This window comes from Venturia canescens, chromosome 3 (genome assembly GCF_019457755.1).
Source record: "Venturia canescens isolate UGA chromosome 3, ASM1945775v1, whole genome shotgun sequence".
NCBI classification, from domain to species: Eukaryota; Metazoa; Arthropoda; class Insecta; order Hymenoptera; family Ichneumonidae; genus Venturia; species Venturia canescens.
In genome coordinates this window covers 25,964,940-25,978,524 of record NC_057423.1, presented here as the reverse complement: position 1 = coordinate 25,978,524, position 13,585 = coordinate 25,964,940, and the positions used below count along the sequence as shown (strand labels likewise).

General features: G+C 34.2%; 2 protein-coding genes across 9 annotated transcripts in view; one reads left to right on the top strand and one right to left on the bottom strand.

Moving 5' to 3' along the window:
* The window catches only part of LOC122408124 (endoplasmic reticulum transmembrane helix translocase), a 326,148-nt gene extending 317,772 nt beyond the window's left edge, over positions 1 to 8,376 (bottom strand). For 2 of the 5 annotated variants that reach the window (XM_043414735.1, XM_043414739.1), the window contains exons 1-6: positions 8,012 to 8,371; positions 5,764 to 6,029; positions 4,803 to 5,031; positions 959 to 1,112; positions 686 to 838; positions 432 to 614 (exon numbers count right to left, since the gene is read on the bottom strand). In XM_043414735.1, the coding sequence (XP_043270670.1) occupies positions 432 to 614; positions 686 to 838; positions 959 to 1,112; positions 4,803 to 5,031; positions 5,764 to 6,029; positions 8,012 to 8,302 (1,276 nt within the window). In that variant the 5' untranslated portion in view covers positions 8,303 to 8,371. Of the gene's footprint in view, positions 1 to 431; positions 615 to 685; positions 839 to 958; positions 1,113 to 4,802; positions 5,032 to 5,763; positions 6,030 to 7,532; positions 7,897 to 8,011 lie in introns of those variants that run through there. The other 3 variants (XM_043414736.1, XM_043414737.1, XM_043414740.1) reach the window with 3 other exon arrangements.
* Positions 8,377 to 8,786: 410 nt separating this feature from the next.
* Positions 8,787 to 12,967, top strand: LOC122408130 (aldehyde dehydrogenase family 7 member A1-like). 4 transcript variants are annotated; one of them, XR_006260375.1, is made up of 7 exons: positions 8,787 to 9,008; positions 9,782 to 9,934; positions 10,043 to 10,107; positions 10,223 to 10,449; positions 10,866 to 11,125; positions 11,196 to 11,356; positions 12,363 to 12,967. XR_006260375.1 is itself a non-coding variant. In XM_043414748.1 (6 exons), the coding sequence occupies exons 4-6, from the start codon at positions 11,058 to 11,060 to the stop codon at positions 12,452 to 12,454; spliced, it is 321 nt and encodes a 106-aa protein (XP_043270683.1). In that variant the 5' UTR covers positions 8,790 to 9,008; positions 9,782 to 10,107; positions 10,223 to 10,449; positions 10,866 to 11,057; the 3' UTR covers positions 12,455 to 12,967. The 4 variants fall into 4 exon arrangements, 2 of the variants coding, with proteins under 2 accessions (XP_043270683.1, XP_043270682.1); XR_006260374.1 differs by having other exon boundaries at positions 10,200 to 10,449; XM_043414748.1 differs by having other exon boundaries at positions 8,790 to 9,008; positions 9,782 to 10,107.
* Positions 12,968 to 13,585: the final 618 nt, after the last annotated feature.

Genomic DNA, 13,585 nt, shown 5'->3' with positions numbered 1-13,585 from the left:
TTTCCGTAAAAAATCATCGTTACCAAAATGTAAAAATTATTTTGAGTTGTCCGCTCGAAAGCTAACACGAAACTACAACATTTATGTGCGAACATTTTTTTTCAGTTCCTTCAAGTTTCCGAGATATATTCATTTGAAAAAAAAACGGCATTTTCTAAAATAATGAATTTAAAAATCTGAAAAAATCCACATAGAGTGCTTTTTAGTAGCACTTTGATATAACCAGTTATGAGGTAGATCTGAGATGATTGAAAAAAAGTGGCCGGTTCGACAGAGAATCCCTCATATACAAACTACAATTCTCGTAATTGAGCTTTCAAGAGAACTAATTGAAAATACTCTTTTCCTGGTAAGTAAACCATTTATATTTGCAAATTCTCCATTAATTTTTTGACATATACTAAAAGAAATTATTTTAATTGTTGAAATACCTTTGATCCATAGATAAGCAGCAGCTGCGATTGCAAAAACGAGTAAAAAAAGAATAAAGCAGAAAGTTTCCAGATTATTGGCAGTGACTCGTTTCACACCAAATAATATAGTTCTTAACAGTCTTCCCTGTGATGTGGAGAAACCCGTGCGTAATACATAACCAACGCATCCGTTGTCAGTAGCTGCAAAATAAACTGACTTAGAAAAATCCGACCACTTTCATAGAAATTAGGATAACTAGCATCATTTAAACCTCTGAGACCCGATGAATTTTTAATCGGTGGTGTATGTTGAACAACTTTCGTTCCGCCAAATAAAACGTGTAGTTTATGCTCGCCCTCAATATTTAATTCTTCGTTTCCATCAATTTCTTCGACCGGTTCTTTCATCTGTGGTACTGATTCACCTGCAAAATCAAAACGATTCTTTCTGTCATGAAAACAGATATTTGGATTCTGCGAGTAACTTTATCGTAAGTTGTGGGCATGAGAATCAGAAAAATAAAAATTGCTAACTGAATCATTACCAGTGAGCATACTCTCATCTACGACGCATGGACCGCGCAGAAGGAGTATGTCGCAAGGTACAAGGTTGTCGTTGTGAGATCGAGTTATCGATACAATATCACCAGGAATCAGTTGATCCGAGAAAATTTGGCGCCATCGACGATTACGATATACCTAGACGAAAAAATATATATCATTGAGAAAAAAAAACGCTGCCCTATCAAGTTTTCTTGTTTAAAAACATATCAGGCCAGCAGACGACAGGGCTGTCAACGAGACTCTACCGAGTCTCTTGATATTTGTATAAAAAATACAGGAAATTTGAAACCAATTGCTTGAAAAAACGCAAAAATGTTTATTATAACGTGTCATTTTGAAAAACTATGTTTTTACAAAATACTTTCACTCCTTTAGGAAGGACGACAAAAATTTCCATTTGCAGTCACACGTTTTTTAATCTCATGATTTATACTTAAATATACAGGAAAAAAGAAAGAAATTACGCAAGGCATAAGCTTCATGATTTCATAGAACACTTCCTGCTATGAAAGCAAAAAAAAAATTTCGCTTCGCAATTTTTGAGAAAAAACCAGACAAAAAACCAACCAGAACTCCAAAACCGTTGGAGTTCCAAGAGAAAAAAATATCGACTTTTTTAATCGCCCTAACGTGTGCATGCAACATGGTCGGAACCACGTGTTTTTTAGTTCAATTATTGATCTTAGCGCATTTATAAATGTCCAAGTGTGTAGTATATTTCATACTAGTCGCCAATGGTAGGAGTTCGGTCGCCGATGAGCGATTTAAAAATTTTTATTTGAAAAAATGTTTTTACATAATAAGTGTTTCTAATATTAAATTGAAGAAGGCGGCCGTGACAGATATTATGTTATATGTAAGTAAGCTTCATTTCAATTTTCAATGGTTTAAAAATTGAAATACATTGATTTTTAGTGTTCAAAAGCAGTTTTAATTTTTTCAATATGACGTACTTTTCCAATCAATTTAGTTTCAGGGACATTGCTAAATCGGAAAAAATATTTAAAAAAGATAGTTTCAAATTTTTTTTAGAAAGCTATTACAAAGGAAAAGAACAATTTTGGAAAAATAGCCGTTTTTTAATGGTTATTATGAAGATGATCGGCTATTTTTTTCCTGAGTATAGCTTCTATACTTTCTCATGTGTCCAATTTTTATTAAAATCAATTCGGCTGTTAAGAAAAAAAAATCAATTTTTTTGATTTTCTCGATTTATTCAAAAGCCCAATTTGATAGACGTTTGAACCTTGTAGGATTATAATATTACATTAGTACCAACATTTCCTCAAAGGATAATCCAGATATCTTTCTGGGGCCGATTGGGTTATCGTTCTATGGCCTTTCCGGATGTACAAGATAATCAAGTGATTCAATAACAAAATTTCTCGAGTACGAATAATGCACACTATCGGCAGCTTAAAGTACAATACAAATTAGTTAACTTGATAATATCAAAAGCAATTTAATATATGTTCCGGTGAACATGGTTACCGTCACAAATCAATAAGATATAACATTTATTCGATTATCCAGTACATTTATGAAGATCGTCCATCAGCTCTAATGGTGAAAACGAAATTTGTTTAAACGATAAAAAGTCATAAACGAAATGCTTCTTTAGATGATGGATAATGTTTATGAAATAATATTGGTAAAACAGAAAAATGACTTTTCGTTACGAGGAATATATCTTCCGAAAGAATACTATGAAATTTTGAGAAATAAGCATGATGAATTTCTTTCATATTTAATATTTTGAATTGTGCAAAACCTTACATTCCAATTTTTTTGACATTTCGAAAAGATAACATCAGATACTTGCAATAAAAATACATTAGGGGCGCGTTCAGGGAGTCGTTATTTGCGCTACAAACGCTAACGTTATCATTGAATGTTATTACTATATCTTGTATTTTTAGCGCAAATAGCGACTCCCTGAACGCGCCCTAAGAGTAATCGAGCTCACGTGATTAACTCAAAATCGGTGGTGGCCCCTACCCTAGTAAAATATATCTATATTCTATATGTAGTAAATATGATCACTGTTACATGTTAGCCGTCTCGCGTGTATTTTACTGAATTTCTCCGTGAGTTTTAATTGAAATCGCGACAAATAAATTTCGTAATGAGCAGTAAAATGGTGTGAATCCGGCTCTGGTTTCTTCGGTTGTGACAATTGTATGTCGAATTTGTGATCAAATAATCTTTGTGACCGGTATAAAAGGTGTCATGGCGTACGTAAACTGTTTCGTATTTTTGTTCATTCATTGCGTTGATGAGAAAAATCTGGTGTCCGAAAACAGACCACAGTCGGAATCAGCAAATTAAATCGCATTTTTAATTTTTTTTATATTCGTGTTATATTCGCAACGAAATTCGGTAGAAACGGATTTTAGTTTGATCTTTAACGCTTGAAATTTGAAATTATTTTAAAACTTTCGTTCTTTTGAGTTAAGAAAATTTGGAATTGAATATTATATGCTTCTATCAAATCGTACCTGTTAATCATCCAACAACTTAGCTATTTCTATTAATTACAAAAAATCAATAAATTTATTGAATTTTTTAAGAAAGGATATCTGATTGAAAGGGAAAAAAAAATATTACGAATAATAATATACGGTATTGAATCATTGAATATTTTTAATCATTTCGTAATAGACAATCCAAATACATCACGATTTGGTTCTGAATCTATACAATGGAAAAAAAATACATTGATTTTCAATAAAATAAAACAGTTATAATAACACACGTGTTATTGAATTAACTACTTTTTTCTCAGTGTAACATAGCCATACCTAGATATAAGAATTTTTCTCCTTATTATGACAATGATTACTTATTAGGTTAAATACCCTCTCATATACATGAATAACTCCACGCCAACACGGTGAACTTTACCCTGACGCTTGATATTTCAATTTATTATTCTTTCAATGATTGCCTTGAGTCAAAAAGACACCTAAAAGATTTTTTTAACAAATTAAGCTATTGTCTGCAGTGGAGATATAATTTTTTTTTGTACTCTACGGGCTATGTTACGTGCTGTGAAACAAAAAAAATACGAAAAAGTAATCGTACCGCAAAATAAAATATTTGAATACGGCACTCGTTTTTTAGTTATTAATCTTTCTAGTGATTACATTCCGGTTTTCGAAACGTTATCGGATAGAACTAGAAATTGAAAATATCCAATATCTTCTCACGAGACGTATTATACTTGGTTTTTGTTGTTGTTTCACAGAAACTGTTATATTGGAGTCTCGTGAGTAATTTCGTTTTTTCCTATGCTCAAAAAAACTATTAAATCACAAATATGAATATCGGTCACAGCAATTCACTAATTTTTCAGCTATCTCTTTTGCTTTTGTGTAAAGTTAACAACTAATGGTACGTCTTAAAGTAATATGAAAAAAGTTTCGTCTACGGAAATTCTCTGTTCAATTTTACTTGTACATTGATTATATTCAAAGATATAAATGGTTCTATTTTTATAATTTTTTGGGGAATGCATTGCGGTATTGCCAACGCTACACACTAACTGGGAGTGTACCACAGATAATAAAAAAATTATGACCGAACTGAATTTACAAGTTTTTATTTTTTTTCAAATGTACTGAATTAAATTTCCGACGTGAATATGATTTTAACCCAGCTAACATCGCACTTAATCCCAAAATGTGGTCATTTGCAGTTAAACACAATTCAAAAGTAAATTACAGGGGCTCAGGGGGTTTCCTTGCTAAGAATTTTTTATTAGTGATAACTAAAATGGGCTACGATTATTTTTTTTTTTTTAATTTGAAAGTGAATGCATATTACCATCATCATATAAGGTTTGTTTCCCATTTTTCTTATTTCAGCCATATTCCGCATTTGTTGTTGAACGAGCGTGCACTCGAACATAATTAACATGACCAGGGTAAAAATACTATAATACCAAAACTGATCTAGACACCATAAAGCAACACAGAATACTTGGAAAACGAAGAATGGGGCAATTGCTCGTTCTTTAAAAAGCTTCGAGAATTCAGGAACCACCATATCCAATCTGCAATCAAGTGAATCATTGCGACAAATTATTTTAAAAATATTGATAGCTTTTTTTCAACATGCAACTCCATTGTAACTTGTGACATTGTGACTCCATTGATCCCAAGACAACTACCAGTCTTGGGATCCAGACAATTTTTAATTAAATAGTCATATTATGCACGTAATCAAATCTGAGGGAATTTTTTACAATGAATTTTTCGTTGACCAAGCTCGATAGCTCGAATTTGCAGAATTGTTTTTTTCTATCAATTTTCACCCAAATATAGCCAATGAAATTTTTAAATTTCAGCTCTTGTCTAAGAGACCTGATAGAACCTATATATTTATATCATCGTACCCTATAAATCCGATACAATCAGAGAGCACAGTAAATTGATAAATTTCTTTTATAACTTGGTGATGAGTGGTTATCGTATCACTTGAAATAAAATGACTCTGAACAATGTCCAGAAAAACATATTTGAAAATGACTTAAATAGGAGGTAAGTATTACTGAGTGTATATTTACCAATGTTTTGATCAATCTCCATAAAATATTTTACTAATATAATATATAATATATTAGAGTCACAGTGATATATGATATTTTACAATAAGAAGGAAAAAACTCAAAATGAATAATTGTCTAGCAAAGATAGTAAAAAAGTTGAATAAATTGCAAAACGTAGTTAATTCAATCGTTCGCTGGGTTGTCTTATCAAATAATGATTTTATAAATATGCCGTACTTGTTTTTACCGTAGTGTTCCTCAGCTTCAGTAAAATGAATATCATCCTGATATCCTTTCCAATCTCGATATGCACTGATTACTTTGTCAACTGGGAACTCAAGACCCTGAAACTGTTTCTTATCCACTGACCATACATATTTGGTTTTTTGGAAAATAAACCAGGGCTTATTGTCTTTGTCACGACACAATTTTACAAGTTCCGAACTTCCATTGTTGGGCATTGGTACGACCTTTGCAATTGTTGATTTGTAGGGATCTTTAGTCTGCAAATATGAAAATAATTATACAATTTAGCATAAAATCACCAATGAGCTCACAATCAAATTTTCTATCAATGAGTATAGGTTCATGATTAAAAACTCTCAACTGAAAAACTTCTTTACTTAACAAAATAGTAGTAAACTTTAGAAAGTCTGAAATAAAATTGATGACAGGACTTTTGTCGGGAGATGTCTAATCAAGTTATTGAATATAGATATCTCCCGACAAAAATTCTGACATCTATTTTATTTCAGGCTTTTTAAAGTTTACTACTATTTTCTTAAGTGAAAAAGTTTTTCAGTCGAGAGTTATGTTTTTTTAAAACATTTTTTTATTTCACACTTTTTAAAGTTTCTCATTTTCTATTTGAAAACAACAGCTTAAAGTGAAAATAGCAGTGTGCAACTGTATAAAATTGTTAATAATTGAGTACTACTTTACATGGTCATCAATTCGATATAGCAAAATAGTTTGAGCATAAATATTAGTTTTCTAATGGCCATTTTCTTCGATGCAGTTCAAACCCAGTTCAATTTTTTAAATATAGTTTCAAGATAGGATGAACAGAGTTTAAACTCAGATTAACGTTGGAGAAAACGGGCATAAGTGAGTTTACCATAGATTTTGACAAACCAAGTTTAAAAACACTATTCATCACATATAAAAAACACAAGCAAAAATTGGTCAAGACAAGTGACTGTACTAAAGAAAAGTTGCTTCAAAACAATTCCCCCTATCAACTGATCACAGTGAAATGCATCGCTCCTGTCTTTTTTTTGCCTTTCCGGTATTCGGGAGTTAAAACACAATAAAGGTGTCTGTTCATATAAGAGCAAATTTTGAAAGTTGCTCTCGAGTACTCTCATGACTGAGAGTAACACGCCTGCAGTTACTCTCGGCAACATGTCCTCTAGTGAGTACTACTCTCAAGAGCGACTTTACTTTCACGTGAACAGGCACTTCAAGTTATAAATAAGTATAGCACAAAGTGATGATTTGACTGTAACCAGTAGTTTGAAAAAAGACTAAGTGTACAAATTTTATGATCAATACTATCAAGGTAATCCCTCAATTTTATGTTCAGTTAAAATACTTATATACACTTTTCTCTGGCATAGTCTAATTTTATGGAAAAAGCAAAAAGTAAATGTTATTCCCCTATCAAACAAGAGCTAAGTAAATTTATTTTCTTGTAATGTCGAATCTTCCGATGACACAAGTTAATACACTTTCGACCCATCTACCTTGCACTACGACGCTGAAGTTTCCAACGTTGGAGTCCAACGAAATGAACGAAAAAAACGTTTGTAATTCGCCAATTTTTTATTTTACGAATCGTTGGTGCAGCTTGAAAAACTATGAATCGCAAATTTGGCAGGGAACAAAATAGGAGAATTACTGGAATTATTGGAGAATTTTTTTCGATCATTTCGTTGAACTCCAACGTTGGAACCTTCAGCATCATCCTTGCACTCATGTGTCTAACGGAATGCTTAACAAATTACCAGCTCTTATTGCAATCTATCGGTGACAGTATAAATTGAAGAGGTTTTTTTATCTGGAGAACATACTAAATTCTATTCGTGATTGTAAATGATGCACATTATCATCATATTGTTCAGTAGTATTGTTATAATCATGCAAGACCAGCATAACCTCACAAATTTTAGGACACACTCCTCATAGCGTATTACGGTGAGGAACGTTAAGTAACTTTTTCCGAAATATAATTAACAGTAGGAAAGAGCGTTTAAGATAAACTCAGTCAATTGTCTTGCATTTTGCACTTATTTGATGGGGTCAAAAAGGAGCCTGTCTCGTCACTCGTCTAAAAGTAGTGTTTCGATTATGACGTGTCAACAGATGCCAGTCATCACGTTTTCCCCACAGAATGGTTCGATACATTTTTAATCCCGAACACATGTCTTATGACTAAAATAATATACAGTCGTATGCAGTAACTAAATAATAGACCGAAACTGACCGAACTGCAATTCAGGAAGCAATGCACGTGGACCGACCACTGGCAACAGAGACAAGTAAAAATCTGCAACACGCCAATCACCGCAATCCCAATGAGCCCTTCGTCGAAATAATCCTCGGTTCCGTAAACGCATATCCAACAATAAATCCAGATTGCTTCAATTATCACGAATGGCAAAACATAACCGTTAAATAGTAATTTACGCGGATTATGCAAACTAACAGTTTGAATGAGATCATCCATTTTTGCCGATGATACTGCACTCGTCGCAGTTGTCGTCGTCATCGCCATCACTACACCAGGGGGGTGATACTCAATGAAGGTATAGGGCTTATTTGGCACTTCCCGAAACGATTGTGATTGATTGAGAGTTTCGGGAACTCGGTTTCCATCACCAACCACATAAAACATTCGTAGGTGTGTTGTTTTGTTGGCCTCACTGAGCGCCTCGACTTGACGAAGTTAAACGACCTCCGTGAACTTGGCCGACCAATTCTGGATTCTTGACTTTTTTTTAATGCATATCGTTTAGTTGGACGACGTCTGTCGGTGTTTGTCGGTTTGGCGTGAACTGGCCCCCATTTTTTTTATCTCCTTGAAAAATGGACTTAGACGTTTCATTTTTTTTTAATCGTTTGAGAATTGTTTGAGAGAGATTGAGAGTGAAAGAAAATCGTTCGAGAGCTGATATATTAATTGATATTAAATTATTCATAATTAGGTGATTTCACCTAGGGTCCCTAGAACTGGGGCACTTCCGGTGTGCGCAGTCTATATGCGCAGTGCGCGCGATAAATCAGGTGTCACCTATCTACTTATGTGACAAGTACAGATTTTTATCCTCATTACCATAAACCTGATCGTACAAGTTTGATTTTTTAATTGTTCATTAACATAGTTATCGATTATGATAGTATAGTGGAAGCGTGAGGTGCGTGAGAAGAATACGGTTATGCCTTCGATCCGAGAATCGCAACAGAGTCGAGCTTCAATGAAGGTTTGCTCCCGCTATATATAAAAGCATGCGTTCTTGCCTGTCACAACCTTAATCATCTCCGCAGAGACAAGACTTTTTTTTTTAATTAATGTTAATGTTCGTGAGACTTGCTCACACAGTATACGTGTCCACGAAATTGGTTCGCGAATTTTGGGATTTTGTACGAAAACACCATCAACGTTTGGCTCTTTTGTTGTTTCATTTGCACCTCATTGTGTACAATATATGCAATGATAGTTATCTTCAAAAGTAGTGCAAAAACTTTTCTCTTTCCTTGATCAGCCGAACTTTCACAACCGTGTATACAAGATTTCTTGCAGTCAATTGATTTTTCCAAATATTTTTTGCAGAGAAATTTACAAAAAAAAGCATAAACGAAGGAAGCAAATAATTCACATCACAACCTCAAAGATGATTTTCATGAATAAATAAATTTTTTATTCATAGGTGTTGGTCAAATATATTCGGTTTATTGTGAATCCTTATACTGCTGTCTCCCTGCAGGTTAGCAGGATTGCACAGACTATGGATTCTCAATGTCTCATCCAAAACTGATTCGCAAATGTTGCGACCATTCAATTTTACTTTGGATAGATTTTTTTCTTTAGCTCATTATCCTTGATATTATTTGCAATAGAGTTTAAGTGCTGGTTGTACTAGTATATACAGAATCAGAGTTTTCACTTACCCTCAACATTTTATGTATAATCCATTGATAATTCATTGACTTTCAAGAAATTTTCATATGAGACATTTGTTTTTTTTTTTTTCAGGATCACAAAGAAAGTACCAACCATGGTACATTCTCTTTGTCATAATGTACATAGCGACGTCAGAGGATGCATTTGTCTAGAATTACATTTCGTCCCCGAAGGCCTTAGGGACAGGCTTCTCAGGTCTACGGTTGGAACAACGCAATAGCAATGGTTTGTGGTGATCCCGTGTAGTTTGGAAAGCCTCGCCCACAACTCTCCTCATCTCGGTTGCTACAACTAAAATCGTTGCTAATTTTTTCGAACGGAATGGCATTTCAGGCTTGATAACTTTTTCGGTTATCGGTGGAGCGGACGTCGGTGAAAACTTTGCTCAAAGATAAACGGTAACGCGCATTGTAGACTTTGGAAAATACGTCGAAGGGACACTCATGCAAAATCACCTCATTTATAAATAGCTTCTTATTAAAAATTATAGGAAAATTTTATCCTGTGATGCAGTCGCAGTCGACGCCGATCTTGAAATGGCAGTCAGAGCAGCTGTGTTTTCGTACGTTGGCACAGCTGGGTAGAGATGCACCACGACCAGACGTTTCATCCTCGACAAAAAAATCAAGCAAAATTTTTTGAGAAGTTTCAAAAAAGCCTTTAAAAGTATTGTTGAAAGGATTGGTGACCCTTTGGACGAATCTACGTTGCACAATCAACAGACAGTCGACAGTTATGCGGTAACATATTTTTTTAAATGAATTTGTCTTTGAAAAATGCTGTTGATTTTTCGAGCATATTATCGGAATAAAAAATCGGATCTTGAAAAAATCCGTTTTTACCTTTGTGCATTGTGATTGTGATCCGAGTACAATTTTTCGAATCACTTCGAGCTATTAAATAGAACGTGGTTCGAAATGGAAAATTTCGATCGGAATATTTATCGTTCAATTTTTTATCACCCCTTTGAAACACAACTATTTGGTGCAATAATTGAATTATAGAATTTTGCTTTCATTAAATGATTGTCTATAAAATCTCTTCCCGATGTTGAATAGAGGAAGCAGTTTGTTCATTCTGAAGCAAATTAAAAATTTCATATCAAATTTTCAAAGTTACCAAAAAGTAACGTACATTACATTACATTTTTTGACAGTTGACAGTTAAAAAAGTTGTGGAGAGCGGCGGTGTCCTCGAGTTCGGTGGTAACGTGATAGACCGACCAGGATTTTATGTCGAGCCAACAATATTAACAGATTTACCAATGACCGCGGACGTCGTACAAAAATAAACCTTCGCACCAATTGTTTACGTTCTCGAGTGCAACTCCGTTGAGGAAGCAATAGCTATGAAAAATGGAGTTAACAAGGACTCGGCAGCTCTTTGTTCACCAGAAATTTGTCCAACGTCTTTAAGGTAAAATTAGCTCGAGTATCGAATCTGTTTTTCGTTCGGCTCGACGAAATAATTACGGTTTTGATTACAGTGGATCAGACTGCGGTATCGCGAATGTAAACATCGGAACAAGCTGTGCAGAAATCGGTGGCGAAAAATCGACGGGCGGCGGTCGGGAGAGCGGAAGCGACGTATGGAATAGTTACATGAGACGAGCGACGGTGACGATGAATCACGGGGACGAAAATTCGAGTAAATAAACAGCTCGTTAACGTAAATTTTAATATTTACAGATACATACTTTGAGGACCAATTCATAACGTGAATCTTATAAAATCGACTTTTATATCGACCGAGGATTGCTTGTGAAATTTGCAAATCGTAACGGAGATCAGCTATCACTTTCTCTTCCATTCCCAATTGTTGTCTCTTCTTTAACACATGATCGCGAATACTCATCTTATATGAAGCGAGTACATCGTCCTCGTTGCGAGTTTCGACGCAGTTTCCAAAAATTTCATGTCTATGCCCGCGTTTCGCTTCTTACCGAATGGCGGATTCATTATTACTGTCTCGAAAGCACCCTCGAATCTTCCTGCAAGTATTGTTTGATTACTCAATTAACCAATTACATTATACATACTCGGAAAGTTGTAATTATTCGTTGAAGATCATTCTAAGACATGATAAAGTATGAATATCAATCAATAATTTCTGAATGAGAAAAAGAATGCCGAATATCATAAATAAGCCGCGCAATTTTTATGTGCCTTGCAACGCGACAAGAGTGTAATGACAATAAATTTAAAAAAAAAACCTGGTTCTCAGGGAGAAAAAAGCAAAAAGAAATAACATTTGTTTTTCAGACTTGAGCAAGAATTGCCGAAATCGCAAAACAAAGCCCGATTTCAAAGAGAATGGACCAATTAATTTTTCACTTATTTCAAAACGTTGATCACTACTTGATACGGGGAAAAAGTTAAAAAAAAAAAGTTAATACCTGGTAAATATTGGAGAACATTGCGCTGAATAGCATCAACATTTAATTCCATGTCACAAGCGTTTCTGTTGAAAACATCAACAGCATCCTAATCGATTTCAACGCCAAGAACATAACTTGTCTGCAACAAATCTTGCATTAGGGCTCCGCGAGTTGTGGACAATCTAGTTTATAGTGATTTATATAATAATAATATAATTCTTCAATTATAAAAAAGATTTATAATGCGAAATTGAAACAATATGAATATTGTTGCAGATCCTCAAGCGGTTTCGCCTGTTCCTGGCACTGTTGAAAAGTATGAATTAAACAAATTGCAACTAAAAATTGGCCGTGCAGTCAGAGAATAAGTTCAACAGCGGTATAGCAACTGTATCCTCCACGGACAGTTGAAAGCCATACCGAAGAAATTTAGTCTGGAAAAAGACGACAAAGATGCTATAGAAGAAAAACATTGAGAAGAGAGAATTGGAGCCAAAGTCGTGCCGAAACCAGTCATGGATGTACTTGGCGAAGAACTCGATTAATTAAGCTCCTTAGAGAATCATAGCGGCGAGTTCAAATACGTGAAAGAGCATTAGCTTTCTGTTTCCCTTCGAAATCCACTAAAAAATATGCTCTTGTAACAAATGGTAAAAATCATTAACTCACTTTATTAAACGACTCATATCAATATTTACATGTCGATTTTATTTTCATCATGACATTTTTATATTTCATTTCTTCACATTTTACTCAACATGGCATGAGGAATGTGTCTAATCTAAGCAAGAAGTCATGATGTTTATTAGAACATAAATCAACTTGAATAATAACTCTCAATAAGATTTTCAAATAAAATATTTTTTGTGTTGAAAAATCAAGTTAAAGAATTAGAATTGATGATTGTGTACATTTTTTTTCGCTGCTATCATTTGTGAGCTTATTAGAGTCAATCATTGATTCGAACTCGCCTGGTCTTATTTTGATGAAAAAATGCAGCAATTTAGAAATACAAAAATGCAGCAATTCACGATTCTGATCGAATATACACGAGTAAGTGCGGCTCGATCTTCGTTTTGGACGATTTTTTCGTTTTTTCTTTACGTAAGTCGTCGTACCAATCCCATTTTCTCGTAGTTCGAAAGCAGTATGCACTGAAATGGTTCGATTCGTATGCTATTACTCCAATCAATCTGGAATAAACAAGAATCATGGGTCGTATCAAGAATATTACCAAGGATTCCAATAATTAAATTCCTTACCGATATTGCACCTGGTTCACGTTTGAATCTCGAACTCGAATGATTTTTGGAATATTTTCCAATTTGCACGACATACCGCGTGTATCTTTCAAGTCCGCACGAACATCGCTTTCAATGAATATATGAATTCCAGTTTGATATGAACGATTTACCATGCCATTGCAATTTTCGGTCGCACATTTTTGTGAATGTCGTGAGCTGATTTGAAGAGCTTCTTCCAAAATACCAAATCCACCT